This window comes from Nerophis ophidion, linkage group LG14, assembly GCF_033978795.1.
Source record: "Nerophis ophidion isolate RoL-2023_Sa linkage group LG14, RoL_Noph_v1.0, whole genome shotgun sequence".
NCBI lineage: Eukaryota > Metazoa > Chordata > Actinopteri > Syngnathiformes > Syngnathidae > Nerophis > Nerophis ophidion.
The window spans coordinates 49,716,701-49,735,350 of record NC_084624.1 but is presented as its reverse complement, the minus strand read 5'-3'; the positions used below and the strand labels follow the sequence as shown (position 1 = coordinate 49,735,350).

The window sequence follows — 18,650 nt, the reverse complement described above, 5'->3', positions numbered from 1 at the left end:
TGAATGTTGTCTGTCTATCTGTGTTGGCCCTGCGATGAGGTGGCGACTTGTCCAGGGTGTACCCCGCCTTCCGCCCGATAGTTTAAGAACAGTATTTCTCAAAGTGCAATTGCAAGAAATTTAGGGATTTCAACATCTACGGTCCATAATATCATCAAAAGGTTCAGAGAATCTAGAGAAATCACTCCAAGTAAGCGGCATGGCCGGAAACCAACATTGAATGACCGTGACCTTCGATCCCTCTGATGGCACTACTGTATTTCCTTGAATAGCCGCCGGGTATGTAATATACGCCTGCCTTGAATTACTACCGGGTCAAACTCTCCCCCTAAATTAATAAGCGCATGCTTACTTTTACCGCCGTGTCATATTCGTGACATCATGAGTGACGCTTTTTCAAAATGGCGGAAGTTTTTTTTTTTTGCTTTTACTATGTGTAAACCAGGGGTCTTGTTCCACAGCCATACATATCACGCTAATGGTTGTGATATAAAACAACTTTAACACTCTTAATATGCGCCACACTCTGTGAACCCTAACCAAACACATTTCTGGAGAACATTGGCTCTGTAATACATTATAAACGTAACATAAGAATTACCCATAATGCTGTGCATCCATGAGTCTTGGCTATATTATACATCGGTAGCAACAACCCCCCCCCCCGTGCGTCGGTTGAGGTGGGCGGGGTTAGGGGCGCGTGTATAATATAGCCAAGAGTCATGGATGCACAGCATTATGGGTAATTCTTATGTTGCGTTTATAATGTGTTACAGAGCCAATGTTCTCCAGAAATGTGTTTGGTGTGGGTTCACAGAGTGTGGCACATATTATTAAGAGTGTTAAAGTTGTTTATATCACAACAATCACTGTAAAAGGTATGGCTGTTGACCAAGTATGCATTGCAATCTCGTATGAGAAGAAGCGAAATGCATGCGTCCGGCCGGCACGCAGATAGCATGGTGTAAAAGTGGGCGCGATGACATGTTGTAGAGCAGCGATCCCCAACCACCGGGCCGTGGCCGCAGAAAAATTTCGTTTTGTTTTTTTTTTGTATCATAACCAATTTTTTACTGCATACCATTCGTAAGCACAGGAGTGAGAAAAGGTTTTAAAGTTATTAGCGCCTGCTTACTTTTACCGCACGCTTTGAATAAGCGCAGGAGTGCGAAGAGGTTTTAAATTAATTAGCGCCCCGGAGGCTATTCAAGGAAATACGGTATATCAAAAACCGACATCAATCGCTAAAGGATATCACCACATGGGTTCAGGAAAACTTCAGAAAAACACTGTCACTAAATACAGTTCGTCGCTACATCTGTAAGTGCAAGTTAAAGCTCTACTATGAAAAGTGAAAGCCATTTATCAACAACATCCAGAAACACCGCCGGCTTCTCAGGGCCTGAGATCATCTAAGATGGACTGATGCAATGTGAAAACGTGTTCTGTGGTCTGACAAGTCCACATTTGAAATTGTTTTTGGATATATTCGACATGGTGTCATCCGGACCAAAGGGGAAGCAAACTATCCAGACTGTTATCGACGCAAAGTTCAAAAGCCAGCATCTGTGATGGTATGGGGGTGCATTAGTGCCCAAGGCTTGGGTAACTTACACATCTGTGAAGGCACCATTAATGCTGAAAGGTACATACAGGTCTTGGAACAACATATGCTGCCATCCAAGCGCCATTTTTTTCATGGCCCCTGCTTATTTCAGCAAGACAATGCCAAGCCAAATTCAGCACATGTTACAACAGCGTGGCTTCGTAAAAAAAGAGTGCGGGTACTTTCCTGGCCCGCCTGCAGTCCAGACCTGTCTCGCATCGAAAATGTGTGGCGCATTATGAAGCATAAAATACGACACCGGAGACCCCGGACTGTTGAACGACTGAAGCACTACATAAAACAAGAATGGGAAAGAATTCCACTTTCAAAGCTTCAACAATTACAATGGGGCAAAAAAGTATTCAGTCAGCCACCGATTGTGCAAGTTCTCCCACTTAAAATGATGACAGAGGTCTGTAATTTTCATCATAGGTACACTTCAACTGTGAGAGACAGAATGGGAAGTGAATTATTATATTTTAGTGAATTATATTTTATATAGCGCTTTTCTCTAGTGACTCAAAGCGCTTTTACATAGTGAAACCCAATATCTAAGTTACATTTAAACCAGTGTGGGTGGCACTGGGAGCAGGTGGGTAAAGTGTCTTGCCCAAGGACACAACGGCAGTGACTCGGTTGGCAGAAGCGGGAATCGAACCTGCAACCCTCAAGTTGCTGGCACGGCCACTCTACCAACTGAGCTATGCCGTTCCCGGCATAGCTGAAATGGTGTCTTTGGGATGCAAGTCAGTATTCTTCTTCCTCCAAACACGACGTGTTGAGTTTATACCAAAATGGATACATGGATAATACAGCAGACGATTGGGAGAATGTCATGTGGTCAGATGAAACCAAAATAGAACTTTTTGGTATAAACTCAACTCGTTGTGATTGGAGGAAGAAGAATACTGAGTTGCATCCCAAGAACACCATACCTACTGTGAAGCATGGGGGTGGAAACATCATGCTTTGGGGCTGTTTTTCTGCTAAGGAGACAGGACGATTGAACCGTGTTAAGGAAAGAATGAATGGGGCCATGTATCCTGCACCAATATTCACACTCTGCACAATCCAGTCCGAAAAGTAGCGTTCTCCTGGCAACAGAGGTGGGTAGTAACGCGCTACATTTACTCCGTTACATTTACTTGAGTAACTTTTGGGATAAATTGTACTTCTACGAGTAGTTTTTATGCAACATACTTTTACTTTTACTTGAGTATATTTATAGAGAAGAAACGCTACTTTTACTCCGTTCCATTTATATACATTCAGCTCGCTACTCGCTACTTTTTTTTTATCAGTCTATTAATGTTTGTTTTGGTTAATGACAGAGCTTCAAAGTAGGAACTACGCATGCCTGCGTTTCACCAATCACATGCAGTCACTGGTGACGTTGGACCAATCAAACAGAGCCAGGCGGTCACATGACCCGATTTATACAAGTTGAAAAACTTATTGGGGTGTTACCATTTAGTGGTCAATTGTACGGAATACGTACTGTACTGTGCAATCTACTAATAAAAGTTTCAATCAATCAATCAAAAGTGTAAAGGAAAAAAGACACTTTTTTATTTCAACCGTACTTCCCGTCAAAAGCCTAAAGACTGATCGCACAGTTCCTGTCTTCACAATAAAAGTGCCGCTCCATCGCGCCTGCGTTAACAAAATAAGAGTCTCCAAAAGCCAGCGCAAACAAGCGAGCAAGCTACGGAGTTTGCCGCCAATGTATTTCTTGTAAAGTCTATAAAAACGAATATGGGAGCTGGACAAATAAGATGCCAAAAACCAACGACTTTCATGTGGTATTAGACAGAAAAGAGGAACTTTTTTTCTCCTCCATTTGAAAACGTGAAGGTCTGATTCCAATCAATGCAAGTCATCAGAATCAGGTAATACACCAACTTATATTCTTGTCTTCATGAAAGATAGGAATCTATATGTTAAACATGCATGTATATTCATTAAAACACCTTCAACATGTGAACAAAAACGGCAAAATAAATAAATATAAATTATATACTGTATGTATAAATGTATATATATATAAATATATATATATATGATATGTGTGTGTATAAATGATTTGTGTGTGTATGTATGATATGTGTGTGTATGTATATGATGTGTGTGTATGTATGATATGTGTGTGTATGTATATGATGTGTGTGTATGTATATGTATATATGAGGTAGATCACCTCAACTTGGTCATTTATTAAGTAATTGATAAACGTTGAAAAACTTATTGGGGTGTTACCATTTAGTGGTCAATTGTAGGGAATATGTACTGTACTGTGCAATCTACTAATACATGTGTTAATCAATCAATCAAATCAATGAATGCCTACTGAGGCTATGGTGCTGTTAAGTTATTGTGGCTCAATGTGCCATTTTTTTCATTTTATTTTAATGTACTATTATTTAATATATATTATTGTTTTAGTTGCTTAAGAGATATTCCTGGCTCTGAATTTGCTCATTGCTATTTTTATGTTTTTGTGCATTATTTGTTGCCGTAATCATTAAACAAACAGGTTACTCATCAGTTACTCAGTACTTGAGTAGTTTTTTCACAACATACTTTTTACTTTTACTCAAGTAAATATTTGGGTGACTACTCCTTACTTTTACTTGAGTAATAAATCTCTAAAGTAACTGTACTCTTACTTGAGTACAATTTCTGGCTACTCTACCCACCTCAGCCTGGCAACCTCCAAACCCAGACTGATCCATCAGATTGCCAGATGGAAAAGCGTGATTAATCTGTCCAGAGAAGGCGTCTCCACTGCTCTATAGTCCAGTGGCGACATGCTTTACACCACTGCATTCCACGCTTTGCATTGGACTTGGTGATGTATGGCTAGATGCAGCTGCTCGGGAATGAAAACCCGTTCCATTAAGCTCTCTGAGTACTGTACGTGGGATAATTGGAAGGTCACATGAAGTTTGGAGCTTTGTAGCAACTGACTGTGTAGAAAGTCTTTGCACTATGCGCTTCAGCATCCGCTGACTCCTCTCTTTCAGTTTACGTGGTTTATGTACCACTTGGTGGCTGAGTTGCTGTTGTTCCCAAACTCTTCACCTTTCTTATAATAAAATTGACTTTGGAATATTTAGGAGCGAGCAAATTTCACAACTGGATTTGTTGCACAGGTGGCATCCTATGACAGTTCCAGGCTGGAAATCACTCAGAGCGGCCCATTCTTTCACAAATGTTTGTAGAAACAGTTTCCATGCCTAAGTGCTTGATTTTATACACTGGGCCAGGTTATTAGGACACATGATTATCATCATTTCGATGGGTGGCCAAATCCTTTTGGCAATACAGTGCATGTATGTACCGTATTTTTCGGAGTATAAGTCACTCCGGAGTATAAGTCGCACCTGCCGAAAACGCATAATAAAGAAGGAGAAAAACATATATAAGTCGCACTGGAGTGTAAGTCGTATTTTTGGGGGAAATGTATTTGATAAAACCTAACACCAAGAATAGACATTTGAAAGGAAATTTGAAATAAATAAAGAATAGTGAACAACAGGCTGAATAAGTTTACGTTATATGAGGCATAAATAACCAACTGAAAAGGTGCCTGGTATGTTAACCTAACATATTATGGTAAGAGTCATTCAAATAACTATAACATATAGAACATGCTATACGTTTACCAAACAATCTGTCACTCCTAGTCCATAAATCCCATGAAATCTTATACGTCTAGTCTCTTACGTGAATGAGCTAAATAATAATTGATATTTTACGGTAATGTGTTAATCATTTCACACATAAGTCGCTCCTGAGTATAAGTCGCACCCCCGGCCAAACTATGAAAAAAACTGCGACTTATAGTGCGAAAAATACGGTATGTAAAACGCGGTGCCTTGATGTCCAAAACCATTTTCTCCTCGGAGACATCCATCCATCCATTTCCTACCGCTTGTCCCTTTTGGGGTGGCGGGGGGTGCTGGAGCCAATCTCAGCTGCATTTGGGCGGAAGACGGGGTACACCATGGACAAGTCGCCACCTCATCACAGGGCCAACACAGATAGACAGACATTAAGAACATTCACCTGGGGACAGGTTGATTGTTAACACTAAATTGGCCCCTCGGAGACAATAAAGCTAATTAGTACCATTATTATTATTAACTTAGCATGATGTTGCCGCTAAAATGGAACGTTCGCACTACATTGCTATGCTAGTGTTTACAACACATTTTACTTTATTATTCAGAATTTCCTCAATGTTTTATTTTTTTTAGGCTTTATTTGTTATTCAGACACAATTCTCAAAAGTATTATTAAATAGTGGAGGCTGCCCTTTCATGCCTTGACAACATAATTCCTTCAGATTCTCCACTAAGCCTATTACCCACGTATAAGAAGACATGTTATTGAAGGAAGTGATGTTACAGCATTATGTAAAGCAATTAAGGCACACTCGACCGACTCCATTAAAGTGCTATTTAGATCCTAATAATAGACTTCTGTTAAGAGTCGTTCTGCTGCATAATCGCTCCCAGCTGATGCTTACATTCAAGTGTCGACCAAGTGTAAAAGTACGCCGTTAAAATGTCTTTTTAATTGGCTGGGTACACCTGTAGTGCTCACAGCGCCGCACGAGAGCCAATGTTAACGGTCTTTGAAATGACTAATTTTCGAACAATATTTATAATCGGATGTAGCATAATTTGTTAATGTTCTACAAATGGTAAACATGTCTCGCAGTTGGACAAAGCGTCAGCGCTCCAATTGCCTTGTGTGTCAGGCATAGAAATGTACCTTTCACGTTGGAATTCCCACGGTACCAATTATAAGTATCTGGGAATAAATACCGGCACTGAACAGCACATAAATGTGTGTTCAAATGTGTTGAAAATTCCCAATTGTTAAAAATAAATATATTTAACATTTAACACTGAGCTGTGCTGTCCAGTTGTTATCTTAGCTCGGTCGGTAGAGTGGCCGTGCCAGCAACTTGAGGGTTGCAGGTTCGATTCCCGCTTGTGCCATCCTAGTTACTGCCGTTGTGTCCTTGGGCAAGACACTTTACCCACCTACTCCCAGTGCCACCCACACTGGTTTAAATGTAACTTAGATATTGGGTGTCACTATGTAAAGCGCTTTGAGTCACTTGAGAAAAGCGCTATATAAATATAATTCACTTCACTATCTTGCTTTTCTTACACTTCTGTGTCATTTGCAAGTACTTGACTGTACCGTATTATTATATAGTAGATTTTCCATATGCAAAACCCAAAACCAGTGAAGTTGGCACGTTGTGTAAATCGTAAATAAAAACAGAATGCAACGATTTGCAATTCCTTTTCGACCTATATTCGATTGAATAGACCGTAAAGACAAGATATTTAATATTTAAACTCCAAAACATTGTTGTTTTATGCAAATATTAGCTCATTGGGAATTTGATACCTGCAATATGTATCAAAAAAGCTGGCACGAGTGGCAAAAAAGACAGAGAAAGTTCTGGCATGCTCATCAAAGACTTATTTGGAACATCCCACAGGTGAGCAGGCTAATTGAGAACAGGTGGGTGCCATGATTGGCATGAATTGATGGGTCATCCACAAACAAGGGAGGAAAGAGTTTCCCCACTGTGTGAACAAATGCGTGAGCAAATTGTCGAACAGTTTAAGAACAACATTTTTCAACAATCTATTGCAGGGAATTTAGGGATTTCACCATCTATGGCAGTGGTCCCCAACCTTTTTGTATCCGCTAAATAATTTGTCCCGCGGGGGTGTCCTTTTTTTTTCTTTTTTATTCTTTGTCATGAAAAACGGACGTTTTTGTCTTGAAAAAGGGAGTTTTTTGTGGTTGGTGCACTATTTGTAAGTGTATATTGTGTTTTTTATGTTGATTTAATAAAAAATATTATTATATTTTTTTTTTAATAAAAAATTCTTCTGCGGCCCGGTACCAATCGGGCCACGGCCCGGTACCAATCGGGCCACGGCCCGGTGGTTGGGGACCACTGATCTATGGTCCGTAATATCATCAAAAGGTTCAGAGAATCTGAAGAAATCACTGCACATAACATTGAATGCCCATGACTTTCGAGGCGGTACTGCACCAAAAACCGACACCAGTGTGTAAAGGATATCACCACATGGGCTCAGGAACACTTCAGAAAACCACTGTCAGCAACTACATTTCGTCGCTACATCTGTAAGTGCAAGTTTAAACTCTACTATGCAAAGCAAAAGCCATTTATCAACATCCGAACTGGAAAACTTTGGGTTTTTTGGACATATTAGCTCATTTGGAATTTGATGCCCACCGCATGTTTCAAAAAATATGGCACGAGTGGCAAAAAAGACTGAGAAAATTGAGGAATGCTCATCAAACACTTATTTGGGACATCACACAGGTGAAGAGGCTAATTGGGAACAGGTGGGTGCCATGATTGGGTACAAAAGCAGCTTCCATGAAGTGCTCAATCATTCACAAACAAGGATGGGGCGAGAGTCACCACTTTGTGAACAAATACCTGAGCAAATTGTCGAACAGTTTAAGAGAAACATTTCTCAACCAGCTATTGCAAGGAATTTAGAGATTTCACTATCTACGGTCCGTAGTATCATCAAAAGGTTCAGAGAATGAAGAGGTAATGGGACCCATTACCTCCCTGCTTGGCACTCAGCAGCAAGGGTTAAAATTGTGGGTTAAATCACCAAAAGTGATTTCCGGGCGCGGGGGGTGATCAAGGGTGATGGGTCAAATGCAGATAATAATTTCGCCACACCTAGTGTGTGTGTGACAATCATTTACCATGAATTGATTAACGTGGACCCCGACTTAAACAAGTTGAAAAACTTATTGGGGTGTTACCATTTAGTAGTCGATTGTACGGAATATGTACTGAACTGTGCAATCTACTAATAAAAGTATCAATCAATCAATCAATCAATGGTACTTTAACTTTTTTATCAATTCTACCTGAAAAGCTTCAAAAATTGGTCTCAGTTCCCAAATGTTTACTGAGTGTTGTTAAAAGGAAAGGCCATGTAACGCAGAGGTAAAAATGTCCCTGTGTCAACCTTTTTACAATTTGTTGCTGCCATTAAATTCTAGGTTAATGGTTAATTGCAAAAAAAAAAAAAAAGTTTCTCAGTGTGTACGTTAAGTATCTTCAATTGAATATAAGTTGAGAAGGATTTGCAAATCATTGTATTCGGTTTTTATTTACAAATTACACAATGTGCCAACTTCACTGGTTTTGGGTTTTGTAATTGCAATTCCAAGACATTAGACGGCAGTAGTGCATAGACTTAGTGAATGCATTTAACCGGAAAGTAGTATTTGCCATTAAGTTTAATGTGACAGTCGATTCTTTTGTGGAGTCCTAAAAGGCATTTACACTCTAAGTATTGTGCTTATTATGCGCCAGCTGTTTGTAACATGTTTCTAAGTTGTAATTTTTTTAACCAAATTTGGAGGCGTCGAACTTGCCGTGTAAAATTGCTAATGCTAATCGATAGCAGATTTGCTCACATTTTTAATAGACCCATAATAAATTCATAAAAGAACCAAACTTCATGAATGTTTTTTGTGACCAACAAGTATGTGTTCCAATCACTCTATCACAAAGAAATAAGAATTGTAGAAATGATTGGAAACTCAAGACAGCCATGACATTATGTTCTTTACAAGTGTATGTAAACTTTATATATATATATATATAGAGAGAGAGATATTCCAACAGAGGGGTTGTTATTCCAAAGGTTGAAACTTTACTGGAGTGTTTGCTTCTACCTTCAAGATGGCCACTTTGTCCTGTCCAGCTTTGAATTCAGCTCTGTTGCACAGGCCAGCCACGCGGGACAAGGCTAACCAAGTCGCAGAACTCTTGTCAAAACACGAACCTGCAAGAAGAATGTCAGCGAGAGCGTTTGTTTTTTCCTCTCCTCATGATGATTCTTCTAAAAGTGTATTCCTGCAATATGTGCGCTGTCAGTACAGCAGCTAAGTAACACAACATCTTTGATGTGGATTTTTCATTTCACCAATTTGAAGAATGACAATGATTTAATTTTGAACACGGCGTTAGAGCTGTTTAGATCGCATATCCCGTCCTTTTCGAGTAATCTTTCCAGAAATGACCTTCGCTTTGGTGCTGGCACCCTGCATTCATTTTTCATTTCAGTCTGGTGCTCTGCAGAGTGCTCGACATGCCAAGCGACATATTGGTGAGAAGTCTGCGCTGTTTTATGAATTAATTTCAGCCAGATACATCATCATAGCATTCCTGCACCCAACTGTAGCTATACATAGCGACTGTACATAGGCATACATACTAGAGATCAAATATACTGTAGATATAGACAGCTAGATGGATGGCTATAGGTCCGTCCAGCCCTGTAGGCTGCAATAACTAATTTTTTTAAAGTATGAAAATTAGGGATGATGTTTGAAAACCGGTTCTCCCGATTGTTCGATAAGAACCAAACCGATTCAATGGGTTCGAATCCCTTTTTGAGAAACGGTTCCAGTTATCGAAGCCACTATAGTAAATAAAAAGGTTTGGTTCTTTATTCGAATCCCTGGGAACAAATCCCGTGTCACAGGAAATGTCCTGTGACACCTCACAAGAAATGACGTAGCTCAGTCCTTCGGCGGCAGATACAGAAGCAGCAACAACAATGGACCGGACAAAAAAACGCTCCAAGGCATGGCTTCACTTTACTAAGAAATACGGCGAGGAAACGGCTATCTGAAATTATTGCCAGGCTTCGCCTTCCTGTAAAGGGAGCAGTACAACAAACATGTTGAAACATGTTCAGGTCGTACATAACCTGAAGATTAGAGAAATGTGTCGTGTCTTTGACACGTGGAGAAGCAGCGACAGAGATGACGAAGCACGCCTCTCTTCCTCTGCTTCAACCTGCAGTCCCAGTGATAATCCCTGTGACTAACTTACGTTAACTGTTGCCGGTTACTTTCCATATCTGCTCACTTGTAGCCTTTAGGCTAAAATAACATTACCTCTTATGTCAACCAGGAACGCTAGACAAACGTTACCTAAGCATAGTCAGTGGCTAACGGTAACGTTAGCCTTTTTGTATGTGTCTGATAACGTTAATGGTATCTTGTAGCCTACACCACTCCAGAGTTTCCAGTTCTGTCTTATAAATAATAAAAATTGATGCAGGGTCTTCCCTGCATTAATTGTTTTCATGTGACCCAATTAAAGGGGCACTAACAGTCAATATTTATTTATTTATTTTATTTTTTTCCGAACAAATATAAGTGGAGGCTGCCAAAAGTGAGTTTTTGTTCAGCCAAGTATTGTGTGTTTTTTTCCACATACAACAACCTATCTGCATTCGATAAGAGAATCGATAAGGAATCGGTTCGATAGGAGGATTTGATAATGGCATCGGAATCGATAATTTCTTAAACATCATCCCTAATGAAAATATACATTTTTAAAAAATCTTGCAATTTGTGGTTGTTATATAGCAGAAGAAATTCGGAATCATGTTTATTATTTGTAGCGATTATTGGCACTGCCTTCATTCATTTACACCAGATCGGGTCGACATGGAGAAAAATCTACTCCCGAATGGGCCGGACTGGTAAAATCACAGCACGATAACTTAAAAATAAAAACAAATTCAGATTGTTTTTTGTTTAAAAATAGAAGAAGCACGTTCTGAAAATTGTACAAATTTTAATATTGCTGTTGTTTTTTACACTTACATGTTGGAGTTAATAGTATTATTTCTTTTTTTGTCGTTATTAATACTTTCTGAATAAATGATGTGATAATGTTCATCAGTCAACTCACTGGTGTTAATTTTCAATCTATCAAGATAAAAAAAGAATATAGAATTCAAATTACAGGATTTTATTTATGTAGTTTGCTCATTTTCCTCGACTGGTGCAGTAACATGTGGTTTTGTATTGTTTCACATTTGTAGCATCAGCTACAAAGATCCAAATAATTGCTATTGCGACATCTAGTGGACACATTTAAAACTGCAGTTTATGTCATTAAAAAATTCTGGCTCATTTTAATACTTAGCAAACTCATCCCGCGGGCCGGATAAAACCTGTTTGTACATTTGACACCTCTGATTTACACGCTACAAACAGTACAACTTTGTATACAATGTTAAATACAACATATGTAAAACTTTATATACAACGTTAAATATAACAAAATATACCATGTTACATACAACTAATGTACAAAGTTTGATTAATGTTAAATATAATACACCGGGGGTTCTCAACCTTTTTGGACCTCTGAAATATTGACACAGAATTAGTAATCTTACTTTTAATTTTAATCATATTAAATGATTATATTTAACCTACAAACAGTTTACAACCTTATGAATTTTATGAAAACATGCTAATCACAAGGATTATTATTTATTTAACACAAAAACTTTATGTCAGGCTGATTAGAAAAATAAGTACTAACCAAATATACTGCATAAGAAGGGATTCATAAATAACTGGCGAAAAATATGTTTGCCTACAATTATTTGCTAAAACAAGTAAACTAATAATAAAGATGTTTCTGAACTAAACTGTCAATAAAATGAAAGCACAAATAAAAACAACTTCGACACTGTCGTCGTATTTTTTAGCCTTAAGAAAATTCTACAGACTTCTTCTTTGTCAGAGGTTGTCATTACTGACACAAGTGGCGGAAAAGTATGACAGCTAAGAAACAGATATTATACGGCGGCTCTCTAGGGGTAGCTTGCGGCCTAGCAGTGGGCCCTGACACTATGATTAAGAAAGACTGATATATATACAACCTTAAATCGCGTTCCATTTAATCAGCTTAATGTGCCGACTCGTTGTGCTTCGAACACACGATATTTCTGTTTGGGCCAGACATTCTACAGAATTGTGGAAAAGTGGAACAAATAAATATAGCGCGCGTACAATAAATTAACAGTGGAAGAGAGGACTAGTGGAACAGTAGAACAGTCTAATAGAAGACAAGAGGAGGAGAGGAAAAGTTACAAAGCAACAGAGGAATAGAAGAAAAGTGGACTAAAGGTATAGTTGAACGGGTGAACAAGGGGATAAAGGAACAGTGGAATAGAGTAAAATAAGAATGATGGAATAAAGGAACACTAGAATAGAGGAAAAGAGAAATAGAGGAATAGTGGAAGAGACAAAGAGTGGAACAGTGTAAAAGAAGAATGGATGAACAGAGCAACATGGGAACAGTGGAATAAAGGAACAGTCTAAAAGAAGACAAAAGGAGGAGAGGAAAAGTTACAAAGTAACAGGGAAATAGAATCAATCTATCAATCAATGTTTATTTATATAGCCCTAAATTACAAATGTCTCAAAGGACTGTACAAACCACTACGACTACGACAACCTCGGAAGAACCCACATAAGGGCAAGAAGAAAAGTGGACAAGAGGACTAGTGGAACAGTCTAATAGAAGACAAGAGGAGGAGAGGAAAGGTTACAAAGCAACAGAGGAATAGAAGAAAAACAGACGAAAGGAATAGTGGAACGGGTGAAGAAGGGTATAAAGGAACAGTGGACAAGAGTAAAAGAAGAATATTTGAATAGAGGAACAATAGAATAGAATAGAGAAATAGAGGAAAAGTGAAATAGAGGAATAGTGGAAGAGACAAACAGTGGAACAGTGTAAAAAAAGAGTGAATGAACAGAGCAACATAGGGACAGTGGAATAGAGGAACAGTGGAACAGGAGAACAGGGACAGAGAACAACAGTGGAATATAAGGATATAAAGGAACAGACGAACAGTGAAATCAAGGAATGGAAGAATAGGGGGATGGAGAAACAGTGGAACAGACGAACAGTGGAATAGTAGGCAAGAGGAACAGTGTAATAGAGAAACAGAGGAATAGAGGTAAAGAGGAACAACTGAATGTAGAAACACTTGAATAGAAAAATAACGGAACAAAGGAAAAATGGAACACAAAAACAGCAAAATAGAAGAATAGAGGAACAGTGGAATAGAGTACTAAAAGAACAGAGCAATAGAGGAACAGTGGAACGAAAGAACAAAGGAATAGAAGAACGTTGGAGAAATGGAATAGAGGAACGGCGCAACAATGGAACAGTGGAATAGAGGAACGGAGCAACAACGGAAAAGTGGAATAGAGGAACATTGTAATAGAGGAATAGTGGAACAGAGGGGTGGAGAAACAGTGGAACAGTAGAGTATAAGAATGGAGGAACAGTGGATTACAGTACTAAAGGAACAGAGCAACAGAAGAACAGTGGAATAGAGGAATAGTGGAACAGGGTGACAGGAACAGTGGAACAAAAGAACCCCAGAACAGAGGAATAGAAGAACATTGCAGAAGTGGAATAGAGGAGCAGAGCAGACAAAAGAACACTGGAATAGAGGGACAGTGGAATATTGTAATAGAGGAATAGTGGAAAAGAATAACAGGGGGTTGGAGGAACAGTGGACTATAAGAATAGAGGAACAGAAGAACAGTGAAATAGAAGAATTAAGAAGAACACAGAAATAGTGGAAAAGAGGAACTGAGCAACAGCAGAATAGAAGAAAAGAATACGGAAGCAGTGCAATACAAGAGCAGTGGAAGAGAGGAACAATAGAATAGTGGATTAATAGTAGACATAAATATTGGAAAAGTATAATAGCAAATAAGAAGGAATAGAGGATTCAAAGAATAGGAAAGCAGAATAGAAGATTAAAATAAATAGAGCAATTGTGTGATGGTGGTGTGGACCCCTGCCTGTTGCTCGGAGTGTGTGTGTGTGTGTGTGTGTGTGTGTGTGTGTGTGTGTGTGTGTGTGTGTGTGTGTGTGTGTGTGTGTGTGTTCTGCAGCCTGGCTGGCTGAGTGAACGCTGAGTAGATGAATTTGAGCAGGTGGTTACAACCTCTCCGCCTCCTCGCAGTGCCCTCCACCCAACCACCCTCCCACCGCCCCCCCCCCCCCCCCCCCCCCCCCCCCGCTTCTCACCGCTCTGGTCCTCGGTGGTGTCAGCGTCGTGGATCTGGTTGTCGAACCACATGTGGGCCACGGTCATTCGGTTCTGGGTCAGTGTGCCCGTCTTGTCCGAGCAGATGGTGGAGGTGGAGCCCAGCGTCTCCACGGCCTCCAGGTTCTTCACCAGGCAGTTCTTCTTGGCCATCCGCTTGGCCGTCAGCGTCAAACACACCTGGTGGAGGGGGAGGAGAGGAAGAGGATGGTGAGGAAGGTGAATGATGAAGAGGAGCAGGTGGAGGCAATGATGCGTTCAAGTGTTTGTGCGAGGGAAAGCATGTGTTGGCCAGGTGGGACAGAAATATGCAATGCACTCATTCCATATGGTTGTATAATGCAACACACGCATGCACGCACACACACACACTCACACACGCACGCTTGACTTTGAACCATCCATCAAATTTATTCCACTTCCCGGAGGGCGCTAGAGCCCAGCCTAGATTAGAAACTATTGAGATCAACCTATATAATTTTTGTGTTTATTTGAAAATAAGAACAAATATTTAATCAATTGTTCAAAACTAAATACATTGAAGCATATGTGGTTCAATTTCAAGGATGCCAAAGCCTATTCCAGAATACAAAAATACACTGAGATGAATAGAACACCTTTTTTGTCTACTTAAGAATGAAAACAAACTAAACATTTTGAAAAAAATAAAATTAAAAAAATATATATATATATACACACACACATACATACATATTATGTATATATTAATTACATGTATACACACACACACACGTATATATACGTATATATATCTGTATATATACACATATACACATATATACAGTATATACATACACATATCATAAATGTATATATACATATATACATATATACACAGGTGTATATATATATATATATATACATGTATATATACATATATACATATATACACAGGTGTATATATATATATATACATGTATATATACATATATATATACACACACATGTATACATACATATGCATACATATATATGCATACATATATATATGTATGTATATAGATATATATTAAATATGTATACACATATATACATATATATATAGATATATATACTGTATATATACATATATATATGTATACATATAGATATATATACATATATACACACACTGTATATACAAATACGTATATATGTATATATATATACACATATATACATCTATGTATATATATAGATACATGTATATGTATCTATATATATAGATATATACATATATATGTACATATATATGTATACATATATATATACTTTGTATATACACACACATATATATGTCTAAGTATATATATACATATATACGCACAAATATATATGTATAAATATTTATACACACATATATATATACACACACATATTATATATATATATATATATATATATATATATATATATATATATATATATATACATATATCTTAAATAGATTTGAGGGGGGGCTGGAGCCTATCCCAGGGTATACAATACAATGTATGTATTTTAAACTTCGGTTAAAAAATAAATGCATTTCCTGTCAATGTTTGATCCAGATTGTCATTTTATTTTCTGCTTAGGCTACTCAGGCTTAGGGGTGAGCAGGAGTCTACCTCAGCTGACTAATTAGTATGTTGTATAGGAAGGTCTCCAGTCAATCATATCAAAGTAAATCTTTGTGGGTTTTTCATCTTCTATGAGGGGGCTGGGGCCTATCCTAGAATACAAAAAAACATTGGGATCAATAAAACCTAGTTTTATCCATCAAAGAATGAAAAAAAAAACAATTAAAAACATATTTTCGAAATATCAAACACATATTTTTGGGGAGATTCAAATAGTGGCTGGAGCATACATATCCCAGGGCATACAATATAAAATACATATTTTAAACATCCCTCCATCCATTTTTTAAACAATTTTCCTAACTCGGGTCGTGGATGAAACCTTTGGGGGAGTGGAGCCTATGCCAGGGTATAAAATATATAAATAAATAATTAAATTTCCTGTAAAAGATTTGATTCAAATTATAATTCATTAATTTTCCGCTTATCCTTCTTCCTATGTCGATATAGGATCCCAATGCAAAGAAAAAATGAAAAGAATAACAACAAAAAAAGAGCATTCAAATAGGAGTGAGGAAAAATAACTCAGTATGTACAGAAAAGGTGTGAAGAGAAAGCAGTTCGCACTACACAGCAGCAGATGCCTGGAAGAAGAATAAAGAACTCACAGTGACGGTGGCCAGGAGACCCTCGGGCACGTTGGCGACGATGATGCCAATGAGGAAGATGACGGCCTCCAGCCAGGAGTAACCCAGGATGAGCGACAGGATGAAGAAGCTGACGCCCAGAAAGACGGCCACGCCGGTGATGAGGTGGATGAAGTGCTCGATCTCGATGTTGATGGGCGTGCGGCGGACCTCCAGCTCCGACGCCAGCGTGGCGATGCGGCCCATCACCGTCCGATCTCCCGTGGCGATGACCACGCCGTGAGCCGTGCCTGTGGCCAGGAAGTCGTTAGTTGGTTGCCGTCAAACAAAACATCCGGCGGGCATTTGAACGCTGGATGATACATTTGAATACTGGATGTCAGAGAAGATGTCGTGCTCTCTTGGTTGCTTTGTTGGGTCTGCTCCATGCTCTCCCCACCCCAGCAGACGATGGCGTGGAACACCGCAGAGGCCACCACAGTGTATATGTTTCTTTTACTTTTTATTCATAGCTGTATGTAGAAGTGGCTGGTTGCATTTGCTCTGTTCTTTTAATGACTTTAAAGGCCTACTGAAATGAGATGTTCTTATTTAAACGTGGATAGCAGGTCCATTCTATGTGTCATACTTGATCATTTCGCGATTTTGCCATATTTTTGCTGAAAGGATTTAGTAGGGAACATCGACGATAAAGTTTGCAACTTTTGGTCGCTAATAAAAAAGCCTTGCCTGTAGCAGACGAGATGCGCGTGACGTCACGGGTTGTGGAGCTCCTCACATCTGAACATTGTTTACAATCATGGCCACCAGCAGCGAGAGCGATTCGGATCGAGAAAGCGAAGATTTCCCCATTAATTTGAGCGAGGATGAAAGATTCGTGGATGAGGAAAGTGAGAGTGACGTTCTGGTCGAAAAAAAAGACGAGGGCAGTGGGAGCGATTCAGATGTTATTAAACACATTTACTAGGATAAATCTGAAAAATTCCTCATCTGCTCATTGTTTTACTAGTGTTTTAGTGAGATTATATGGTCGTACCTGTACAACCTGAAGGTCGGCCCCGCACATTTTTTTAGCACCAGTCGACAGGTGGTGGTGATGCCCATATCTGCCCTTCGCAAGAGACCCTCTTCGAAACACGATCTTTCGAAACGATCGCTGCAAAATACACTGTACTTTGTGAGTGTGGTCCAATCCAACCGTGTCGGCTTGACATCTCTGTTCCATAGTAAAGCTTGACTGTCATCTTTCGGGAATGTAAACAATGAAACACCGGCTGTGTTTGTGTTGCTAAAGCCGGCCGCAATACACCGCTTCCCACCCACAGCTTTCTTCTTTGATGTCTCCAGTTAACATGTTTCTCCATATACGGAGTTAACGCATGCGTAGTGTTGATTGGCGGGAAGGAAAAAGTGTTTCCGGTTTTTCCTCTGTGCTGCAGTTGATTAAAAGTTGTGAACCAGAATAGACGTCTTGTTTATTCACCATATTTAACATCCACTGTCCATTGAACAAATTGCAAAAGATTCAGCAACACAGATGTCCAGAATACTGTGGAATTTCGCGATGAAAACAGACGACCTAATAGCTGGGAACGATGCTGGAACAAAATGTCCTCGACAATCCGTGACGTCACGCGCATGCGTCATCATACCGAGACGTTTCAGCCGGATATTTCGGCACGAAATTTAAAAAATGCAATTTAGTAAACTATCCCAGCCGTATTGGCATGTGTTGCAATGTTAATATTTCATCATTGATATGTAAACTATCAGACTGCGTGGTCCGTAGTAGTGGCTTTCAGTAGGCCTTTAAATGTCCTTTGTGTTCTTTGATGTTTCCCTTTTACTCACACGT

General features: G+C 39.1%; 1 protein-coding gene across 1 annotated transcript in view; it reads right to left on the bottom strand.

Moving 5' to 3' along the window:
• The window catches only part of LOC133568977 (sodium/potassium-transporting ATPase subunit alpha-2-like), a 73,066-nt gene that overhangs the window by 12,136 nt on the left and 42,280 nt on the right, over positions 1–18,650 (bottom strand). Inside the window, exons 8-10 of the mRNA XM_061921143.1 lie at positions 16,817–17,085; positions 14,571–14,769; positions 9,380–9,489 (exon numbers count right to left, since the gene is read on the bottom strand). Coding sequence (XP_061777127.1) covers positions 9,380–9,489; positions 14,571–14,769; positions 16,817–17,085 — 578 coding nt within the window. The remainder of the gene's footprint in view (positions 1–9,379; positions 9,490–14,570; positions 14,770–16,816; positions 17,086–18,650) is intronic.